The following is a 22,807-nucleotide window of genomic DNA, read 5'->3' as shown; positions in this document are numbered from 1 at the left end:
ACAGCAGCCAAAAGTGTTAATGGAAGACAACTTTTGTTGAACAAACAGTTGAAAGTTTGGGGAAGAAATCCAAAAAAGCATAAAATAACTAAACTAGACTACTAAAAGTAGTGAGATTTAAGCGTACTGAGTCTGAAAATGGAAAGGGCGTGTTAAATACCAACCACCCCTGTGTTTGTAAAGTTCTCCCAGGTTCTGCTGCACACATTAAGTACTGTAGAAATCATATTTAGCTGAAATACGGCACCTCACACGCTTTAGCTTCGAGAAAACGGCATGTCGCATGTTTTACCGGTGTCCAATGAAAGTGACGTATGCAGCCCGTATAAAAGAAACGTCGCTGCGTTGTGACGTCCTTCGTGGAGACGATTCCTTAGCTGTGGGTACGTGAGCTCCTGATATTGCTAACAGCATCCAAGTTAATCAGCGTGTTTTCAAATCCATCCAACTAATCCATCGTGTGTTCCCTTCTGTTTTCAGCTTTCCCGTCTCAACATGAGGGCTAAGGTTTGTGCTTTATGTCTGTACGACCAAATAATCTTTATTTGCAGAGGTGCGAACATTCGCTAGCTAGCTAACGTTAGCTTGAACATGTTGTTGACTAGCCAGTGCAACACGCGGACTGTCAGCTGTCCGCTGTACAATACGTGATTTTAATGCTAATTGTACGCTTATTTTAGTTCTGGTGAGTACTTTTGTGTTTCCATGATTTAAACGAGATAATAATTCAGTGTTTCCTCTTTCGCAGTGGAGGAAGAAGCGCATGCGCAGGTAAGACTGCGTGACTTGTGTTTTTCATGCGTTGGTAGCAAGTCTACCCTTTTTACACTGTTGGATGACTTGCGGCTGATCGCCTCTAATCATTTTTACAGGCTGAAGCGTAAAAGGCGAAAGATGAGGCAGAGGTCCAAGTAGAGTGTCCTTTCCGCCATGGCTGTGGCAGCACATGTTGCCAGCAACCAGACCAGTGAGGACCGTTGAAGACCCAGGACCCTCCCGGTGACAAGTCTGTCAGGGGCGCCCATCTCGACCTGAGGCAGCCGATTCCTGCTGGAGTGCAGACTCTAGACCTGCTTACCACAGGCTTTTCCTCGGGGACATTCTGGACACTTTCTCAATTCCTCAACTTTTGTCGTTTGTTTATACTGTGATTAAAGGTTTTGGTTTCTAAATAATCCAAAGGTCTTGTGTTTATTGGCCGCCTGCTTTCACTTAATGTGTCCAGTAGTGACCTCCAAAAAAAAAAAAAAAATTCAAGGGGTGGCAGCATCTGGTGTCAAATGCTCAAGGAAGTCTAAAGTTGTTTTTTGTCAGGCTATGAGGAAAAACTGGTGTAAATCCCAATTAATAACGGCTCAGTTTTAGGTTTCTAGTATGGAATGCAGGCTGACTTGAATTCAACAGCCAAGGTTATTGGTTTCATCTGTGTTTTTCCTACTATTGCAGTCAACATGTCTTCTGTGAAAGGGGCTTGTCGGTGTTAAAAGTGCTTCATCTTAAGAGGCAAAAAGTATTCCTAATTGTTCTACCACAGTTTAAATGAATTAGTCCATAGAAAAATCTGGATTTCCTTTGAATTGAAGTATGAACACTGTACTTGGTCATAGGCTTCTGGTTTCCAGTCTTTAATGAATACTAATGTGCCAAGGGGTGTTCATTTTAATGTGTGGAGCTAATATATTAAAACAATCTGCAGCAATCCATTTGTAATAGAATGTGGAGGGCAAATTTCTAAACATTTCAGATTCTATCCACATCCGATCACTGAGTGAATGCTGCAGCCTTTTGTGTGGACCTCACCCAAGATTAACAACTCTGAACATTTTTATTTTATTTTTTTACCCTTGAATGTGGTGCAATATTTCATCCTGTCCTTGCAAGGTGATTAGAATTGGGCTGTTGCTGGAAAACACTCGGCATCCCTCTTCTCATCTCGGTTTGCAGTTGCAATGTAAGATAAAGCTGTGGGACTTCTGTCAGTGTTACACCCGACAGTACCAGAATGGATACTTCCCCATTCAAGAAGTGTGGCACAATAAAACTGTCCTTTGAAGCTCCTACGTATTTTTAGTTTCTCAACGCACAAAAGGCGACAGGAACGTGATGTGGATGTCATCGGGTTGCAGAATATGCCTTATTTTTGTCTATTTCCAGAAGGATCTGTTTTCAACAAAGCTGTCTGATCCTGTCGGTCATAGATTCAGAAATGACTGATGCGTCCATGCACAGTAACATCTGCATTTGTTACTTGAATTGGGCGTTACTCTTTTTGTTTTCCCTGGTGTTGATGTGATTGTGTGCTGGCAGAGCTCCAAGATCCTGACCTTAACTAAGTGGAGGATGTAGGATCCCGAATATATGATGTAACTTAAAGGGCACTGACCAAACACTGCTACGTCAAAGCAGAATGAAGGTTCAGGAGACAGAATTATGATAACCACGGCGATAAAGCTGGTGGCACTTACAGAATTGGTGTAATGAATAAAAACCTGTTGGCTGAGCCAGCAAGGCCCAGTAAACACTTTAGCTATCATTTCTTATCTTTAAAAGCCCAGCTGTCGATGTTCACCTCATCTGTAACAAAATAAACTCACTTTCAATTAACATCTCATTGCAGACACAAAAAAATATTAAGTAAATTACATAATTTACAATCTTCAAAATATGGAAATGCCCTGAAAACAGACGTTCTATGACCCACATTAGCCTCTTTAAACAAGTTTAAACAACTCACTCAACCCCACTTAGATTACTCAACATATTTAAGAAATGTTTATTATACAAATGTAATATTTAAGTGTAAAAATATTGATTACAGGAATGCTGCATATATGAAACGTAATCACTATCATGACTTAAACACGTTTACACATAACACAAAAACAAAAGTCAAGTTAGATCTCATCCATTCAATTAACAGCTTTTCTTGCTTTCCTAAATATATTTGCTTACTTTGTTTACTATAAATTCATGTAAACAATTATTGCAAAAACCAGGCTAACAGCTGACTGACAGGAGTTACACTCTGAACTTTGACCGGTTTTAATAACTTGGGGTGGATGATTTCACCATCCCGTGACTACTTCTTCTGCTTCTGGAGAACAAAACAGCTTTTTATTTCTTTGGGAAAGTTTCATTACTCACATGGTTGTTTATTGAAACCCACTTGTTTGTCATTGTTGACAAAAAGTGGGTTATAGGTGTATTGTGTGGGGAGACCTTGGTAAATGGGACAGAGTTCTATCACACAGACCAGTGAAGCATGTCAGTGCAGGAAATGGAAACGTATAATCTGTAAACATTAGACCATATCATCAAACAAATAACATTTTGGCGATACAAAAAGATCTCCAATGACGGGTTTGCTGTTATTATATATCTTGAAAGTGTATACGTTGTAAACAATGCTCCTGGCACAATTGGGAGAAGGTGTGCACAATAAATCACATGACCTGAGGGGCAAAGCAGTATAACCAGTTCGCAGGTTTCTATTTCTATATGAAATGGTGTGATTTCTTTACAACAATGCAACAAGCATTCAAAATACAAAACACCCAAAGCCTGCATGTCCAGTACAGAAGTAAACAAAGTAGTAAAATACCAGCAAAAACACATATAGGCTTATTGAGTAAAAAGAAGGGAATATCAAATCTCCAAATGCTTAGAATATATGCTGTGTAAGCTAATAAACGTATTGCATTTGGTGTCTATACATAAGCTTTTATATAGCCTATATTACTGTTGTATTGCACAGTCTGGGAGTCACATATAACCATATTGTACTTTAGCCTTAAATCTGACTGAAACTCGATCTTCTTGCTGTCAGGCTGTCATTAGCCTAATACGGAACTGTGTTGCTTGACTGACTGCTTGGCTGTGCCTTCATAAAATCTGTTTACATAAAGGATCATCAAACTGTTTCTCTCTCTGAGCAAACACAACGATCAGCTGTATCCGGGCAACCACCGACCCGGGTCTGTTTTTGGTTTCTCAGCATAAAGGGGGGCTGTTATTGGAGGAAACGCGGACAACCGGCAGCACGCGCACCTGAATGACAGATGGACTAATGGGTTTAGGGTGGGCTAAACTGCGTTATTATGCGGGTGCGCAAACACTGCGTTAGTGTCATTTGGCGCATACCCCGGTGGCGTCACGACTCTGCCGCTTGGATGCTCTTTGGGATCTGGTCATCGCAGGCAACTGAAGTATGCAACTGGATAAACGCAGCAACGCGTAAAGACTTCACTCACGCTCACTTGTAGAGGCTGCTGCAGTGGAGGTGAGCGCTTGCGCATGCAGCAGCGTTTCATCCGGTTATGTAAAAGAGATAGCGGGTTGAGCAGCCTGAGCATAGGAAAGGTGTTTTTTTTTTTTTGGGTGGAGTGCTTCCTTTCTAGTCCACACGGTAATGATCATGCCATTCTGAATAAAACGTGCCCTCTGGTGTCTTCACGTCAAATTAACATCCGTTCACTTTCCCTCTAGGTCGCTCCGCCCGAGTCGCTGCATGACGCTACAAGTTAATTCTAGGGTTTAGTTTTCTACTGGATTTCATGTGAAGGAGGGCTCGCAGCAGAGCCCGCCCTCACGGGTCTCGGTCTCTGCTTGCCCTGCTCTGTGTGTGTGAGAGAGAGAGAGAAGCTGCACACGTAAATGAAATAGCAGTCAGTGTTGGTGCCCTGCGGAACCGAGGGGCAGCGCAGCAGGGACAAGACGAGATCATGATTTAACCGATCGAAGCCTGCAGTTTATCGGCGATCCCTCGATGCTTCCCACGTTAACAGGCTGGTAAGTGTTCGGCGGCGCCTGCCACTCGTCGTAGCGGCTTTAAAGCTGAAGGCCAAGTGGAGCCAGCCAGGGGAGTGACACGAATCTTGCGATGCCGACCGCGGATGCAGAACCGAGCGTGAGCGGAGGCGCGGCGATCGCAGCCCCGGCCTTCCCCAACCAGCCCCCAGGTGAGCGCGCCTTGAGCGTGCTGTGGTCCTTCGGGAAATGCCTGGGCGCTCTCCTGCCCGTGTACCTGGCCGGCTATTACGGCTGCAGCATCAGCGTGGTCCTGTTCGGTCTGATGATCTACATGGGCTGGAAACACAGTCGCCTGGAGAAAATGATGAGGCTCAAGTCTGCCATGTACCTTCTGGAGAACGAGAGGGCATTCACCACCGAGAAGGCTTTCAGGACCAAAAGGGATTTACCTCCCTGGGTAAGCCCCGACTCACCGTCATGGTCCATGTATCACCTGCCACATCTGTCACATCTGTCACGCTGAACAGCTGTGCATCGCTATAACGCATATTACTCATTAGCAGCCGCTTCCTTTTTATTCAGAAGCTCCAGACTTATTTCAGTGAACACATGTGCGTACTGCTTCATTACAACCCTCAGAAAACACCGATAAGACTACTTTTTCTTTACAGTATTTTGCTGCTGTCCCCAACAGCCCCATATTTAGACATTCCTACTGTGCAGTGCCTGGAGAATCTGAACTGCTGCACACTGAGGAATGTGGATCTAAATGTCAGATGGATTCTTTGTAGTGTAAAGGTGAAACGAACACTAGCATTGAGGAACACTAGATGGAGGAATTCATGAGGGTCTGTCTGTTTTCTCTTCTTCTTCCTCTTTCGGATTGATATTAGAGCTGCTATTGACCTCATCTGACTCCAGAAACTTGATGACTCATAAACATACTTCAGGGCAGAGGCTGTGCCCAGGACCACCATATCTGGATAGAAAACACCAGAGAATCATGTGTGTGTGTGTGTGTGTGTGTGTGTGTGTGTGTGTGTGTGTGTGTGTGTGTGTGTGTGAGTGTGTGAGTGTGTGTGTGAGTGTGTTAGGTCAGATAAGCATAATCTTGGGATCTCATGTTTCTGTGGTTTGGAGGAAAGGCTTAACAGTTTCCTGAAATGTTGTCTAAGTAGTCTAAATTGGTTGGCCGATGTTCTCTCTCCAATTTAAATGTTTACATATGTGAATGAGGTGCATTACATATTATAAAGCTGGGTGCATTTTTTTTAATCCAGTCAGAAAGTGCTTTTTGGCTCTTCTAATGTTAAAGAATCATCACAAGTACTTGAACTTTTCTGCTCAGGGCCAGAGGCCATTTCACACTGTGGTGTCGTATTCAAGTCCTCACCTGATCAATATCACTTGTCCACAGGTCAACTTCCCAGATGTGGAAAAAGTAGAGTGGCTGAATAAGGTATGCCCCCCCATCAGACATTGCATGTGTATCTGTGTATTTAGAACTCATTCTTAAGAATCTTCAACCTGCTTGCATGATGATGGACTGCTCTGCTTCAATCAGCTGAACTTTTCAATGACACCCATTTCAAAACAATGTGTTTGTGTTTCACTCGAGTAATTCCTACAGTAGCTGCAATGCCTCACTTTTTTTCCACAATGTGAAGAGAAAGAACAATCGTGTGGACTTGAAGTGACCCGGCTCCCATCGCGGCCTCTCCATCGGAGCAGATTATCTCCCGCTGTAATTAAGAGGCTGAGAGAGTGGCTCAGATCGTATCGCCGAACTCTCTGTCTGTCAGTACAGTAACCTCGCATCAGCACGGGGCAAGTGTGGAGATGAATACTAATAATCTCCTGGAGGGAAATATGTAATGAACTCTGTGACAGAAGCCCAGCTTGTGGGATGGAAATGCTCTGGCCTCGTCTTTCGCCAGCCCACGTCTCTCCTCCAGGCTTCCATGTGATCCAGCTGCTCACGCTTACCCTCCTGCCTCGCAGCTGTAAACAGCAACCCTGAAATGTTCCCACCTATTATTATATTTGACAACTTGTCGGAATGTAAATAAAGGGAGCTGGTAAGTCTGTGGGTAATGCATGTAAAAAAAAAAAAAAAAGCCAGCGAGGAGTTGCACTTTAATGGAAGGCATCATTCTTAATCCAAACATCCATAACTATATCATAAATAATGTAGGATACTCTCCTGTAGCCGTGGCTTATTAGCATCATCAGTCTCAGGGGGAGGAGGTCGGAGGAACAGTAAACAGCAGCCGACGGGACTTCACACATTGCTCTTACACCTCACGCTGAAATGCAGAAGCTAACATTAGTGTGAGGCTGTTGAAGACTCCCTCAGTTCATCACACCACAGAGTCTATAAGTAGCACATAACAGACCCATGAACATGAAATTCAAAATGGATTTCATTTGTTTGTTTATGTACATGGATTATCATAACTGCTTTGCTGAATGACTGATGGCTGAGTTTAGATTACATCCTCTGCTTCTCTTTAAAAAACAAATCAGCTGCACCACAGGCTCTTGTCATGACTATGAAAACGTGTGCATGTGTGTGAGAGTGTTTGTGGGTGTGTTTATGGTTGTTGTTTGATGGCATGCTCTGATAAATAATCTGTTATTCACAGGAAGTGGTCTGCTATCACTTAGCAATTGCACAAACGTGAAGTCATCTTTACTCACAGAACCTTATAACAGTGGTTAAAAACATGAACCACATTTGAATAAATGTATTCATGTATTGCTTTAAACTATGTATCCTATATGAAACAAAACATTGCATGGTGTCTTTGCCGTATTCAAATCCGCGTGTAGGTCCTGCAGCAGGCTTGGCCCTTTGTAGGCCAGTATCTGGAGAAGCTGCTGGTGGAAACCATCGCTCCTGCCATCCGCGCCTCCAACCTTCATCTGCAGACTCTCAGCTTCACCAAGGTCAACATCGGAGACAAGGTATATGAACGGCCGCTTAGAAAAGCAGCAAGCTATTCTGTTAAATGTTCTACAGCCAAAAAAAAACTTCAGTTGAAGGCAGAATGTAAATGTGGGTAAGTATGTTTGGTAATAGTGGTCTGGTATCACCTGTCGGTTAATTACAGGCATAAAGATTGATGAGTTCATCAAAGTAAATGATTATCATCTTTGCTAATGTCAGGTGTCCATCAGTATTGTTTGCTGTTCTCTTAACAGGCTCTGAAGGTGGTTGGTATCAAGGCTCACACTGAACACGATAAGAGACAAGTCATGTTGGATTTGTACCTGAGGTAAGTGTCCTGGGAAGGGCTGTCACAGCAGATCAGTGTTTACTTAACACAGCTCTATCATAACTCGTAGCAGCTGCTTCCCCGAGTTAAACATGCATCTCTAGACGTGTAAACGTGCATGTTCTTCTTTCTGCAGCTATGCCGGGGATGTCGAGATCAATGTGGAAATCAAGAAGTACTTTTGCAAAGCCGGAGTGAAAGGAGTCCAGGTGAGAATGAATATTCAGATAGTTATTACATTATTAGTGAGAGATAAAAAACTTCATTCAATATAACATTTCCCCCTGCAGCTCCACGGGAAGCTGCGTGTGATCCTCGAGCCTCTGATCGGAGACGTGCCACTGGTGGGAGCCATCACCATGTTCTTCATCCGCAGGCCCGTGAGTGTGGCGACGTTGAACCACATCAGATTTTACACTGCATTATTATGCAGGGGGCCTTATTTTTATCTGTGTCACAGAAACTGGACATCAACTGGACTGGGCTGACCAACCTGCTGGACATCCCCGGGCTGAAGTGAGTTCATATAAGAGATGGTAGAGCTCTGTGTAGACACATTTTAGGGGCATGGCTCTGTTATGTCTGTGTAATGTTAAAATACGCGTTTAATAGTTAGTAGTCTATGAGTTTGTGGAGTAGGGCTGATGCACTTTTAACATGGAGACATATTTGTGTATGTTTTATTAAGCCAGAATGACTAACTCACTAAGGTTTTATCCTGGAAGTAAAAGGAGTTCCAAAACAAACAGTGACAGACAGCTGCATTTATATTTCTGTTTGATGATGGATCCGTGTGTTCACATCCTTAAAAGGTAACTGTGACGATACGCTATATATTTTTTTCTTATGAACAAATCCTGGGAAAAGACTAAAACCAACAATGAATTGGATCTGAGAAACAAGGAGCCAAAGTCAGACTGAGCTTATTCCTGTGTGCCACAGAGCTACTTTCTTGCACAAAAACCTTTGAAAGCGTATGAGTCACACTGTTACACTTGGTTACATTCTTTCCTTTATTACAATCAACTGGGGGCCTGCAGGTTATTTTGAATCAATCACACATCCTGCTGGCTTAAAGGGCCAACAGATCTGCTGGCAGAGATGGAATATAGTATTTATCTCGATGTATCATTAGTTGTGTTAATAGTAGCTTAGAATGAGCTTGTACATGGGGAGCGTATCCTCTATAGGGGGGTTATGCATGCTTGGAAAGGAAGAGGTGAGCGGAGGGTATTCAGTAACACATTTATATTAATACACATCAGAAAATAGTCCCCAACAAATCTGTAAAAGGAACATTTGCTAAAAACTACATTGTCCATATATATATAGCGCTCTATCTCTGGCCTGAGCACCAGACAAGGCAGAGAAGACAGAATAACACATTGTTGGTTTTGTTCTTTTTACTGTGTTTGTTGATAATAATAAAAATATTGAAAAACGCCAGTCTTACCCTTTAACTCGTTCAACCTTTTAGCCATACTGTTGTCCTGTAATTATTCAGTATGTATATTAGGAGTCCATGCATTTATATGGAGGTAGTTGTTGAGGCCCATTATATAAGATCAGAATACGAACCATGTAGAATCAACTAGTACAATTACCTGATGGTCTGATTAATGGGAACGATCTATTGAACATTCCTGTTCAGTGTGGTGGTCTGCTGGCTGATTCTACATGGTGTGTGTGTTGTGATCTTATATAATATACTTTTGTGAAAATACAATTAAAACATTGTCAGAAGTGTAAATTTGTCGCTGGCGATGCTTTCAATGACAGTTTGTCATCATTCTTTAATTGTATTCCTCCATGATTTCACAGAAAACTGGCCTCATCTTCAGCCAATGGGGTGTGTCCTCTTGTTTGCTGAGAACATGGATATCATGTTCTTTATGCATGTTCATATTGTCAGCAGTAGTGTACAGCCTCTGTCTGTCTGTGTGTGTGTGTCCCTCCTCTGTGTTCCCAACACCGTCCTCGCATTCATTTGCAGTGCCATCTCGGACACTATGATAATGGATGCAATAGCCTCTCACCTGGTGCTCCCCAACCGTCTAACGGTTCCCCTGGTGGCCAACCTGCACGTTGCGCAGCTCCGCTCCCCTCTCCCAAGGGTAACTGTCTCAATTATAAATGGCCCGGTGAAACACGGACCCACACAGACCGAAACCCAGCATATAAGCTGCAAGCACACACATAGCCTGAAAGCCACAGCAAACATGCATTGTGAAGAAAACATACATGTTCTGTGAGGAAGCTAGTAACATTTTCTTTGTGTGCGTGTGTGTGTTTTCCTGCATGTGTATGCACACTCTAGGGGGTCGTGCGTATCCATCTGCTGGAGGCTGAGGACCTGACTGCCAAGGATACTGTCATCAAGGGCTTAATCGACGGGAAGTCGGACCCGTACGCCGTTCTGCGTGTGGGCACCCAGATCTTCACCTCTCATCACGTGGACAGCAACCTGAACCCCCAGTGGAGGGAGATGTACGAGGTGAGAGAGAGGAAAATATATCCAACACTGACCTGACAGAAACATGAGATATATGGCTTTGCCTTGGTATTCAAGCGCTGCACTCCTCACAGTTTTTCGTGCTAGTTATAGCTTGCTCTTGGTGTCCTTGCCTCATAGAAAGTGCCGCTAGTAAATAAGTCAGTGATAAACAGCTGATTCGATCTGTACTCTGTGGTAACAGGAAGCTCCTGTGCCCGAGATAAGCAGCTCTTACGAAAACAGCTCGCATTCTGACACATTTGTCTTTTTTTACTGATTTGTGAAATTTGAGCCTATTTCTATAGAAACGAAAGGTATATCATTATTAACATCTACTTTGCACAAAAGTGAAAAGTTCTTGCCATTGTGAATCTGTTTGCACGTGATGGTGTTATTGTGTCATGTGTGGCTGTATCTATATTTGTATATTCTTGTTGTGTGTTTTGTGTATTTGTCCATTTATGTGTCTGTGTGTACGTGTCAGGTGATTGTCCATGAAGTACCTGGTCAGGAGTTGGAAGTGGAAGTTTTTGACAAAGATCCAGACCAGGATGACTTCCTGGGGAGGTAGCTTACTCATTCTCATTCACTTACTCTGTGTCTGTGTGCTTCTCATGTCATTCCCATCTCTGCTAATGCCACTCTGGGCATGATCCTGCTGAAATTTGAACGTTCTCTTTGGTTCGTGGCTTCATTGATTCTCTCTCTTTCTCCCTCGCCTCTCTCAGGGTCAAGGTGGATCTAGATATCGTAAAGAAGGCCAGGGTTGTTGACGATGTAAGTATGACGCTTATGTTAAACAAGATGGAGTATTTCACCATTACATTTATTACATGTTCCTTCAGATCATAGAATAATCAGCAAGCAGAAGAATGCATGCAGTTGTTTTTATTGTCTCAGCAGTAATCCTTCTAGCATGTGACGTTGCAGAGCCCATGTGCCTCCTCGTGATCTGCTCTGATCTCACTATCTTCCATCCTGCCACCCGGGCTCAAAGAAATCAGCCGGAAGAGATAAAATGTGCGTTTAATGAGCCCTTTGTTTTTGTCAACAGTGGTTCAATCTGAAGGACGTCCCATCCGGCAGTGTTCACCTCCGGCTGGAGTGGCTCTCTCTGCTGTCCTCTGCTGACAGACTGAGTGAGGTGAGTCCTACAAGCGCAGCTTGTTTTTGGGCCAATCGGCCGCAGGCAAGGAGTGTCCTTGCCAACACACATGAAATAGAGCAACAACACTTCAGTTTCAGAATGACAGCATAAAACAGATAACACAAAATATATCACAGATCAGAGTTAAACAAAAAAAAAACAGTAAAATTATTCATAAAGAGTCACATAAACGAATACATTCTAGAAACTATCACTTGTTGTATTCCTGGTATTATATTATGCTCTCACTTATTGAGCTTGTGTGGTTGGGTTTATATGTTTTGATCAGGTTTTATGTATTTCATTATGCTTTATGTATTTTTACCTCAGGGACAACAAGGTTGATTTTTTTTTGTCAGTGTGCAAAATGCAGTTTGTAGTCCCCATTTTGAAACATTAGAAAAAAACTCAGTATTGTATATGGAGGTTGGAGGATGAATTAGGAGTCTCACGGCCTGAGGAAGATGCTGGTGTTACGGCAGCTGATACTTCTGTAATGGTTGCCAGACGGCAGCAGGGTGAACAGGCTGTGGTTGGGGTGTGAATTGTCTTTTAATATCCTTTGGGCTCTTCACCAGCACCTCTTGTCACTTATCACTTGCTTTGTAAATGGGTACCAATGATGGTCTGGGCAGTTTTAACCACCGTGCTGGACTGTGCCACATCCCACGCCACTTTCTAAAGTTTGCAGTTAGGATGCTTTCTATTGCTCTGCTGTAAACATTAACAAGTTGAACAGGAGATCCTTGATGACTGCCGATCAACATCTCTTGGAGCGTAGCATCGTGAGCGCGGAGCACACAGCCCTGGGACGAGTGGCGGAGCTGTGGTACTCAGGCTGACTAATGAGTTTCATGGGGGATATTGTGTTGAATGCGGAGCTGAAATCAAGATGCTATGTGAGTGAAGGGCAGTGGATATGGCATCCTCTGTGGAGCCACATTCTTCACAACTTGTTATTGATAGGATAAACTATTTTAAATTGCAGTTGGACACTGGTTGGGCGATGGGGTTTTTAGTGTCTCAGATCATTTCCCTGACATGCTCTTCGCTCCTGTTCGTCGTTCTTCTAGGTGATCCAGAAGAACCAGAACGTGACCAGTAAGACAGCTGATCCTCCATCTGCAGCTATCCTAGCCATCTATCTCGATCAAGCTCACGCACTGCCTGTGAGATACTCATTTATAAAAACCCTCTCATTCAGTGCGTTCAATTAACCCACAAGTTTCCCCACATTAATGCATTTAATATGTTGTAGATGAGAAAAGGCAATAAGGACCCAAGTCCGATGGCACAGATTTCCATTCAGGATGCAACTAAAGAGAGCAAGGTAAACAAAAACAAACGTTTTCTCAGTACATTGAACCAAACTCTGGGCATAATGAATGTTTTCCCCTCTCTCCTGCAGACTTGCTATGGGACTAATGGCCCTGTGTGGGAGGATGCTTTTACCTTCTTTATTCAGGATCCTCACAAGCAAGACATTGACATTCAAGTAAGCACACCAATCAAGCCAGCTGCAATTATTTTACATAAATCAATCCCAAGACATCAAGGTAATAAGTACATTCAATAGCTTCTTGATTTTCCCTCTAGTTTTAATTATTCATCCTATTATTTGTCATTTGTTTCTCTTTTAACCTCTTCATGGCCGTTTCCCCTTCAAGTTATTTCCCTTTTTCCTAACTCCACCTCTTTGGTTCTTGCGTTCTTCAACCAGGTGAAAGATGATGACCGTGCTCTGTCCCTGGGGAGTCTGACCATCCCTCTGACCCGTCTGCTGGCGACCCCTGATCTCACCATGGACCAGTGGTTTCAGCTGGAGAATTCTGGTTCTGCCAGCCGCATCTACGTCAAAATTGTGCTGAGGGTTGGTATTTCACACATAGACCTTTTAAGGACACTCGCGTGTGTTGGCTATAGATAAGTCAGATGTGGATTGAAGCTGTTTTGGCAAGAATCAACCCAGCTGAAATGTCTGTGTTGAAGACTTCTGAAATCCTATCAGCTCCCAAAGGACCATTTTGGCCTCAGGAAACTGTCATTGGACACATACTTCAGTATCACAGCCAGGACCACCCTTCAAAACCAAGACCTCAAACTTACCACGTGTGTCTTTTATCCATGGAAATCAGATCCTGTTGAACATAACAACCTGAGATTAAAGGCAGAGTAGGTCATTTGGGAAAACCGCAGAGATTTGACTTTGAACGCATGGGCGAACCAAAAAAGTCCCGCCCCCTTAGTTGTGACCTCTGTTCAAAGCCGCTCCCCCAGAACGCCAAACGACTGCACCAGATTGGCAGAGTCCGCATAATCAGGAAGCAAGTACAGACAGACAGGCAGGCCGTCCAATTATTTTCTCCGACCCAACTTTTTTGATTGGACGGGGTTTTTACAGTCCTGCTACGGCCACAGCTTTTTTTTTTTTAAATGTCAGAGCATTTAATGTATTCATTGCTATGTTATGAGTATTTCAAATAATACAATCACCTACTCAACCTTTAACTCCTCCCCTTTACATGGATACTTAACTTAACCCACAAAAATTACATCTAAAGAAACCTGCATTTAAATGACAGCTTGGCAGTTACACACCGTACCCTGTCATTTGTTTCCTGCTAGGTTTTGTGGCTAAATGACGATGCCACTCCTACGACCCCGTCTCCTCGGCCTTCGGCCCCTGGGCCCGGTCTGGGTCAGGGGGGAATCACATCAGAGCTGAATCCTGCAGGACCTGGTGGGTTAGGTAAACCTCAATCGTCACGTCCACAGCACACCATGCCCGACCCAGAGTTTGCAACTGAGGTAAAAAAACTGTTCCCTAGAATCAAACAGCAGCAAGCACCACTCAGTCTCTCTCTCTCTCTCTCTCTCTCTCTCTCTCTCTCTCTCTCTCTCTCACACACACACACACACACACACACACACACACACACACACACACACAGTATTGTAGCATTTCTTGTCCTTGTTCTGCTCAGGGAGTGCTTCGCATCCATCTGGTGGAGGCTCAAAACCTGATAGCGAAGGACAACTTCATGGGGGGCATGGTGAAAGGGAAGAGCGACCCCTACGTCAAGATCCGTGTGGCTGGTATCACCTTCCGTAGCCACACCATCAAAGAGAACCTCAATCCCCTCTGGAACGAAGTCTATGAAGTATGTCCTTTTTCTAATGTTCCTCTACTCATAGTTGTTATCAGCTTCATGGATGAAGTACTTAGATGTTATTTATCTCCTATGATTTAGGTGATTTTGACCCAGCTTCCTGGTCAGGAGATCCAGTTTGAGTTGTTTGACAAGGACATCGATCAGGATGACTTCCTTGGAAGGTGCAACAGCATTTATGGCCACACAGCTCTAATAACTGAAGGGTAATCATTAAGTGAAAAGGAGGTTGGAGGATTGATCGAGGCTTGTCTTTGCAGGTTCAAGCTCAACTTACGAGACATCATCGGTGCACAATTCATCGATACGGTGTGTAACACATAGTGAACAGATGATTTAACAAATAATAAGTACATTAAATGGTAACCTGGACATTTCTGTGCTGCTTTTGTTACAGTGGTACACTCTAAATGATGTGAAGTCAGGCCGAGTTCACCTGGTGCTGGAGTGGCTGGCCAGAGTCTCTGACCTACCCAGACTGGAGCAGGTAGCATATTTACTCTCTTTTTTCTATTTCATACTCTGTTTTTATCAGATATACAGTACCAAGGCAACATAAACATAATGAAGTAGTTGATATAAAACCCAGAAGCCTTGACTGTGCATACCATTTATTTTGTCTCCTAAATTGAACAATTGCTCTCAGGTGAACTTCAGCTTTTTTTTAAATAAAATAAGGAAACAGGGTTATTAAAAAAAGTCAAATAAAGTGCAAAATAAAAACAAAACTCAGTAGAGAGAACCAGAACCTGTGTAAATTGATGCTACTCAAGTCACATTACCAAAATAGATAGAAAGAATCATAGATTTACTTAATTAAGATATACAAGCGACAGTAGGCTCATAGTTTTACAAACTGATCCTGTTGCAGTCTTCAGGAGAAGGTTGTTGAAGCTACTGTATGTCGTACCACTTTCTAGTAATGGCCTTTCTGCCTGCAGCACTTACTGTACATTCCAAGTATAAACCAGAGTTAACGTTTCCTGAAAGCAGGGCCTCAAATAGAGTCTCCAGTTTAAAACAGGAGGTCTACTTTCTGCACAACTTGGATTTAAACCAAATCAAGTTAATAAGTTAATACCCACTTATATTTGGACTGTTTGCTTGCTGAGCAGCAGCTCTGCATGTTTGCTTCTGGCTGGGCAATACGACACCCACTTGATTTGTCAAACTGCTTAAATCTCATCTTAACTTCAACTGAATCTTAGAATGCATTTTTGCACAGAACAAGGATTGTGGGATTTGTCCTGCATCTTTTACGGTGGAGGTTTACTTCATGACCAGCGTGGTCAGGAGGAATGAAACAGCAACCATGAAGAAATTCAAACCTCTCCTTTAAATGCTGCCTCTTGTACGGTGTTGCTATGGCATATGCAAACAGCATAAACAGCGTGTTTATGTAGCAGATAATGGACTTGTCTTTGCAACTGCTTGGTGTAGATTAGTTCATATATTTGTTGGTGGTTTTGCAAAGGAACCTTTAACCACAGATTTGATATTGCACCATAAGTCTCACTAAAAGGCTCATTCTCTCTCTGTATGACACTTCTACAGATCCTGCAGTACCAGTCCCAGCAGTCGTACCACAACAAGGTTGTGCCGTCATCGGCTGTGCTGTTTGTGTATGTGGAGCGTGCTCATGGCCTGCCGGTGAGATCACATCTATGAGTCCTTGGGGCTCTATTTGTTGTTTATTATGGTGTGTTTTTCCTCGCCCTCAAGAGTGCAGACGTACAATAGTTTCTCCGAGGAGTCGTGTTTTGCATAAAACACTGTAGGTCCCAAAACAGTTGCATTCTTATTTATACAAAAACTTACTGGTGATGTGTGTTTTAAATTATGTAGATGCTGTTTGTACAACACTACTCTTTGCATGCTATTTCAGTTGAAGAAGAGTGGGAAGGAGCCGAAAGTCGGGGCCGAGATCAGCCTCAAAAGTGTTTCATACAAAACCAAGGTAGAATCTTCGATGAGTTTGTGAATGCAACAAAAGAAGTGCTGTCTGAAAAGTCATTCAACTCTACTGTTCACTCTTTCCTAAGATTTGTGAGCGTTCCACGTCACCTCGATGGGACGAAGCCTTTCATTTTCTGGTCCGGGACCCCAAAGATGAAACACTCACGGTGAAGGTGGGAGTCATTCTACTGTTTTGTCTGAACTATTAAACGAAGTAGTAGAATTAATTCTTACCATTATTTCAAGTGAATGTTATAAAAGGCAGCCTGAGAAATGTTTGCGTACGTTTGCATCCAGCTCTCCCATAGCTGGGGCCAGGCCCTTGGGTCCTTCACACTGCCTCTCAGAGAGGTGCTGCTGGAGCCAGGCTTGGTGCTGGACCGTTGGCTCAGTCTGGATGGGGCGCTGCCAGAAAGCCAGCTACTACTGAGGGTCACACTCAAGGTACTCATTATATATCCTGCTTACTTTCTCCACACTACCAATGTCCTGCAGAATGGGATCATGTGAGTAACGCCCTGGTTGTTATTCATTCTGTACTGCATCACTTGTATAGAACCAAAACTGCTGCAATGATTGCCCAACATCAGATATTGAGCACTTCTTTCTGAATATCATGTGGTGAAAGATTATAGATAGCAGAATGTCTCAACACAGTAGGGGGGTAAGAAAATGTTGATACAATTGAGTATTAAAATATTATGTTTTGTGATATATTATGATTAAATCATATATTTGTTTTATAAATAGTTTACATGCAAAGATTTGTGGCACACAGTGGCTCATATTGCACGTAAATAAACAGTGTTATGATGTTGGATATTACAAATGCTTTCTGAAAATTTTATTTTTTTTTAAATTGCAAAATATCACCTTGCAGAATCACAATTTATTGCAGAATATTGTATAATGGCAGGTATTGTATCATCATATGCTGCCAATAAGCTTATGTATTTCTCAAATCTCTGCTTTCAATATGTCAAACTATTTTTTTAACACAACATTCATAGATATAGATACTGGCCAGGTATCTGTATATACAGGGTGTTTACAGACATCCTGGGAAATGTAAGAGATAGCAGATTGATGCTCTATATCTTTGTACCAGTATATTTATTGCTGCGTAGCTACTAAAAACCACATGAATGAATATGATGCAGCAGCAATGTCATGCTCAGCGATGAGGCGATGTCTTACAGATCTTGGACACTCAGCTGGCAGTGTGTCGCCGAGCTCCGGGGGACGTTGGTAATGAAGGCGGAGAAGAAGTCATTCCCAGATGGGTTCCTTCCCATCTGGACCTCAGACAGAGAAGTGGATTCACCATGTGAGTCACACGTGCTAGCATTGATTCCACTTCATTTCATCCTATTTTGCCCTAAATATTCAAAGACATCTTTATGTAAATAATCACATTTTCTACGGCATGTCTTTAGAGCTGATAACGCAAACTCAGCAGGCCAAGTGAAGCTCACCGTGGGCTACTCCGCCGAGGAGAGCAGGCTCTTCATCACCATCCACTCCTGCAGGTCTCTATACGACACGCGATAGCTCCGTAGCATCACGTTTGACCCGCAGCACTCCGTACCTGTTGTGAATGTGATCGCTGTGCACCCACAGAGCCCTGGCCTCCTGCTCCAAGGACGGGGCCGACCCGTACGTCACCTTCATCCTGCTGCCTGACAAGAAGGCCACCACCAAGAGGAGGACCGCCACCAAGAAGAGAGACCTCAACCCAGAATTCAACGAGCGGTAGGGGAAACAAAATGAAATGCTTGTGATGGTAAAGAAGTGAAGGATGTTAACTGACTCTGCCCTCTTTTTTTCTACATCTGCAGGTTTGACTTCGACTTCTCTCTCGAGGAAGCCACGCAGAGAAGACTGGACCTGTCTGTGAAGAACAGCGTCTCCTTCATGAGCAGAGAGAGGGAGCTTATCGGCAAGGTATACACCATCATCTGAAATTCAGTTAGTCATCCTCACATGAATCCCTCGGTGCTGATGTAGTGATGACCTGAGATACAGAAATGTGAAACGTAATCTTTTTGTTTCTGCTTGTTGCCCTCAGTTGCAGCTGGATCTCGACCAAATTGACCTCAAGACTGGAGTCACACAATGGTAATCATTCAAACAGCTGCTGAACAATATTGTTCAGTATGTATATCTTTCTTCAAGATGATTTAAGCAACAAATGTTCTCCGTTCTGTTTTTCCAGGTACGATTTGGTGGCAGAGCCCAACTAGAAGAGTCAATAGTTGGTTCCTCAGTTCTATATAACGTTAAGTGTTGCTTCTGTGATCTGTGATTTGTGTGTTTGTATATTTGGCTTAAATGAACATTTCCAACATCACTGAAGAAAACAAGGATTGACATATCTGCTCCACGAAACACAGTTCATCAGCATTTAGGAGACTTTACATGTAGCTTATCATCCGTAAAGTGTTACCCGTGGTGAACCATGCTGTCTTGGACAGATTCTTCGGTAGAATATTTTGGCTGAGTAGATATTTGATATGAATGCAACTATGTTGCACAACCCATGTGTTCAAAAGCATGTCAACGTCCCCCATAAAGGGGTTGTTATCTTAAAGGTATGTTTATGGATTTACAGCGTCCAACACGTGAGAAATATTTCTTTGAATTTAATTTGTTTCAAATCATTTGTGAGATTTCTTTGTTTATATACGTTTGTATAATTGCCTTAAGTATTACAAAACTGTGCACAGTTTGTCAGTGTTTATGAATTATGTTCCAAATGAAGTTTTATATGTTTTATCCAGAGCTCTATTAAAGTTGCTTTTATAAATCAAAGTATTACAAACGAGACCCTCACATTTACCCCTGAAAACAGAGGTATGATACTGTAAGCGGAGTCTAAATCACTGTGCTTTTATCGAGATGAAACTTTGTAGATACTGAAAACACATCGCTGGTGTTCTTACATCCACGCTTCTTTGTGTTGGTACGTATTCGTAGAGCTAGATGCAGTAGGCTGAAGCTGTTTAGGCTTTATTTTTGAAGCAAAACAGTTCTGACCTTGTGAGAAAACAAGCTGATATAGTATAACGGCAGTGGGACGGCTTCATTGTTGCACCACTGTCACCTCACCACAAGGACAAGGTTTGTGGTGATGGAAAGACAAATAGTGTTTGAAGTGTCAGAAGAACTGAAGAAGAAAACTGCTGCGCTTTGACATGTATCTGCTAATCGTTGATTAAAGTTTGCACTCTCATGAATCCAACCAGGGCTGTGACTTCATTTTTTATTTCAAAAACAAACATAAGGCTACATTTTTTTAATGTCATACTCACATCTGGCCACTAGGTGGCGGTAACTTACTGACAAACCCTCGCTTTTCCAGTCCAGTTGTATGTGGGTTCACCGCCTGCAGATGTGAGGGGTGGAGATACAGGTTGAGTGACTGACAGGTCTTCCGACCAACGGGGTCGCCGCGTCCCCCCCTCAGATGGGGGCGGGACAACGAGTAAGAAACCTGCCCTCTGAGTGGAGGCGACAGCGAAGAGTTTAATCAGGATCACACAACAATAATGAATGGAAACGCGTCGTAGCCAAGAAAGTTGAGCAGCGACTCAAAGCAACTGTTGCTCGGCATTTTTAAAAAGTCATCAGTCGCGAGGGGGGAGACCCGTGTAAAGTGATGGATTGGCCCGGCAGACCGGAGCGTACTCTCTGGAAGAGAAAGCAGCCGCACTTTTGAGAAGTGCGTCTGTGGAAGCGGAGCGCGCTGTGAGAGCCAAACGCGTGAGGGAAAAGTGTAAATGGCATTTCGGGACAGTGATACGGGACTCCTGCTCTGTCAGCGGTTCGTGTCGACTTGGAGAAGTGGATTATTTGGATGAATTCGTTTCGCGAGACCGTCGGAATATTTCGGGAGAACTTTGTTGTATTTTGGATTATCAGCTGGAGGATTAAAGACGCGGCACATCGGGAGCAAACATGGGAAATATAGAGAGTGTGGACGGCCAGTCGGAGATGAAGCATCACATCATGCCTCTGAAGGTCCCCATGCCGGACTCCACCGAGCTGGAGGAGAAATTTGCCATTGTTTTGGTGAGTTGTGTTTGTCACACTACAACTTTAATTATTCTCGCCTCATAAACTAATCATTTACAGAAACCCCAAACAGTGTCACCATAAACCCCCCCACAGTAATGGATGATGTTGTTTCTGTTGCCAAAGAGTTTACTTTACTTGTTGTAACTTACATGAAAGTGAAACCTGTGGTTATTCGCATGTCTTTATCGTCTATTAAGAGCTGCTGATATTCCAAATGAAACGAGCAGCGCTGTCCCGCCCCTCACTCTGCCTGCTGTTCCTCCTCTCCTGCGGTTCTTTTGTCTCCCCTAAAGTCAGACAGCTCAGCGTTTGGCTGAAGTGGCAAACACTGAGCATAGCATGGGGGGGGGGGGTGTTGGTGGTTTGGGGGGGGGGGGGGGGGGGGGGGTATTTATACTGTATATCCTTGACAGGGCACATCTCGGCATTCTTCGTCTGGGTTTATTTAAAGTTTTATCGCTCCAGGCAAACCATCTGAAAACAGCATTTTCTGAATTCCCCCAAAACTCCCACACCCGAAGAGTCTCTCTCTCTCCTCCCTCCTCCTCCTCCTCCTCCTCATCAGGCTGTCTGTCTGTCTGTCTGAGCGCTTACTAATGACGAGAGTACAGTCAACACCCACTTTGACTGACTGGCAATCTGTCATCCGACGTCTAAAGGGACGTTTCTTTTATTTGGGACTTTACAAGTTTTCTCTAGAATGACTTAAGGCTGAGGAAGGTGTGGAAAACCTCTCATCTCTACCGGAGCTGAAACCATTACAATGTATCAGCAACTACATTCATCATACATTAATCAATCTAATCTAAGTAAATTTAAGTAATAATTAAAAAAACATTCACTGGCTCCAGCTTCCTGCTTTGTCTCACATGATATTATATTGAATATGTTGGGGGTTTGGACTGTTGGACAAGACACCTCGGGCTTTAAGAAAGTTGGAATGGATATTTTTACTCAAATATTCCATTATGAATTGATATTAAATAAATAATAATATAATTTGATATCATTAAATAATGAAAATAATTGACAGTTGCCACTCTTTGAGATTTTTGATCAAGTAATATTTTGTGATGATCCTCCTTTTCTCAAATTGGAGGTCAGAAAGTTGTTTTACACCAGAAACTCATCAGGTTTCATGTTCTGGTTCTCATTCGTTCATCAGGTTGATTCATATTTCTGTCAGTTTCATCCGACAAAGGTCTGAGAAATGAATCGGGTTAATAGAAGTCATCACTGGTGTACCATTCTCTTATGGCTGTGTTATACTTTCACCTCTTCTGGGCCTCTAAATAATAATTTAAAGGAATAGTTCAACTTTTATTTTGCAGGGAGTTAGATGAGAAGAATGAAGCCTCTCAAATCTTAGCTTGCATAGTGGTTGGAAGCAGGAGGAAACATTGGCCTTCAATAGACATCCTTCAAAAGAGCAACTTTTGGTCACATTTAGTTGAGTGACATTTTAGTCATGCAGTATTATTCACAGAAGCTGTATTTGAGTTGCATATCCGAGGGCTCTCTCCACCCCTGCTATGCTCCACGCATATCCAAACAGAACAATCCCATCACTCCAACGTGCTGCTCTGCAGCAGACCGAGGAGGGGAGAAGATATACTTTATTGGCCACATAGGGACACATGACACATGACATATCCTCTCATCATAGCTGCCCCTATAAGTAACAATAATAAAGAAACATAAACAAAGCCACAAAGTAATCCAGCTTCACAGCTGCCAGTTTATTTGTTTTTTAAAAACACTGGCATAAAGGTTTCTCACAGGTGTATTTAAACATAACCACACCCAGCCTTGATATTCTGCTGTTTAAGACCTTAATTACAGCATCAAGCAGCAAAGAGAAGGAATCTTCACAACAGTATAGTCTCATTATTGATCCTCCATATTTCAGGTAATAAAGCCCTCATTGGCATGCCAG

At 43.0% G+C, this 22,807-nt stretch overlaps 3 protein-coding genes and 2 long non-coding RNA genes across 10 annotated transcripts in view; 4 read left to right on the top strand and 1 right to left on the bottom strand.

Moving 5' to 3' along the window:
- The window catches only part of erbb3b (erb-b2 receptor tyrosine kinase 3b), a 64,392-nt gene that overhangs the window by 19,242 nt on the left and 22,343 nt on the right, over positions 1-22,807 (top strand). The window lies entirely within an intron of this gene.
- On the top strand, positions 283-1,175 carry LOC311017166. Its single transcript, XR_014597596.1, has 4 exons — positions 283-383; positions 481-507; positions 749-771; positions 873-1,175. It is a non-coding gene; the product is annotated as an uncharacterized lncRNA (long non-coding RNA).
- esyt1a (extended synaptotagmin-like protein 1a) lies at positions 4,496-20,035 on the top strand. The gene is made up of 31 exons (XM_084014747.1): positions 4,496-5,206; positions 6,167-6,208; positions 7,582-7,716; positions 7,954-8,027; positions 8,164-8,236; positions 8,318-8,407; positions 8,488-8,543; positions 10,021-10,141; positions 10,345-10,521; positions 11,006-11,088; positions 11,250-11,298; positions 11,576-11,665; positions 12,742-12,837; positions 12,927-12,998; positions 13,077-13,163; positions 13,389-13,538; positions 14,294-14,476; positions 14,653-14,829; positions 14,920-15,002; positions 15,099-15,147; positions 15,236-15,325; positions 16,393-16,488; positions 16,724-16,795; positions 16,881-16,967; positions 17,092-17,238; positions 17,994-18,121; positions 18,231-18,323; positions 18,415-18,546; positions 18,633-18,738; positions 18,863-18,912; positions 19,010-20,035. Exons 1-31 carry the CDS (start codon positions 4,880-4,882, stop codon positions 19,035-19,037), a joined length of 3,243 nt encoding a protein of 1,080 aa, XP_083870873.1. The 5' UTR covers positions 4,496-4,879; the 3' UTR covers positions 19,038-20,035.
- On the bottom strand, positions 9,000-10,013 carry LOC311016802. The gene is made up of 2 exons (XR_014597538.1): positions 9,388-10,013; positions 9,000-9,116 (listed from the first exon to the last, which is right to left on the bottom strand). It is a non-coding gene; the product is annotated as an uncharacterized lncRNA (long non-coding RNA).
- Positions 20,398-22,807, top strand: part of fmnl3 (formin-like 3) — a 30,485-nt gene continuing 28,075 nt past the window's right edge. For 3 of the 6 annotated variants that reach the window (XM_084015040.1, XM_084015038.1, XM_084015037.1), the window contains exon 1: positions 20,400-20,865. In XM_084015040.1, coding sequence (XP_083871166.1) covers positions 20,752-20,865 — 114 coding nt within the window. In that variant the 5' untranslated portion in view covers positions 20,400-20,751. Of the gene's footprint in view, positions 20,866-22,807 lie in introns of all 6 variants that reach the window. The other 3 variants (XM_084015041.1, XM_084015039.1, XM_084015036.1) reach the window with 2 other exon arrangements.

Source organism: Eutrigla gurnardus, assembly GCF_963514095.1.
Source record: "Eutrigla gurnardus genome assembly, chromosome: 8".
NCBI classification, from domain to species: Eukaryota; Metazoa; Chordata; class Actinopteri; order Perciformes; family Triglidae; genus Eutrigla; species Eutrigla gurnardus.
The sequence above is the reverse complement of the archived record's forward strand: the minus strand, read 5'-3'. Positions and strand labels throughout refer to the sequence as shown.

Coding starts and splice junctions, on each gene's coding strand:
- esyt1a (XM_084014747.1), top strand. CDS start 4,880: ATGCCGACCGCGGATGCAGAACCGAGCGTGAGCGGAGGCGCGGCGATC. Junction 14,477..14,652: donor ACCCAGAGTTTGCAACTGAG/GTAAAAAAACTG, acceptor TGTTCTGCTCAG/GGAGTGCTTCGCATCCATCT. Junction 18,122..18,230: donor CAGAGAAGTGGATTCACCAT/GTGAGTCACACG, acceptor GCATGTCTTTAG/AGCTGATAACGCAAACTCAG.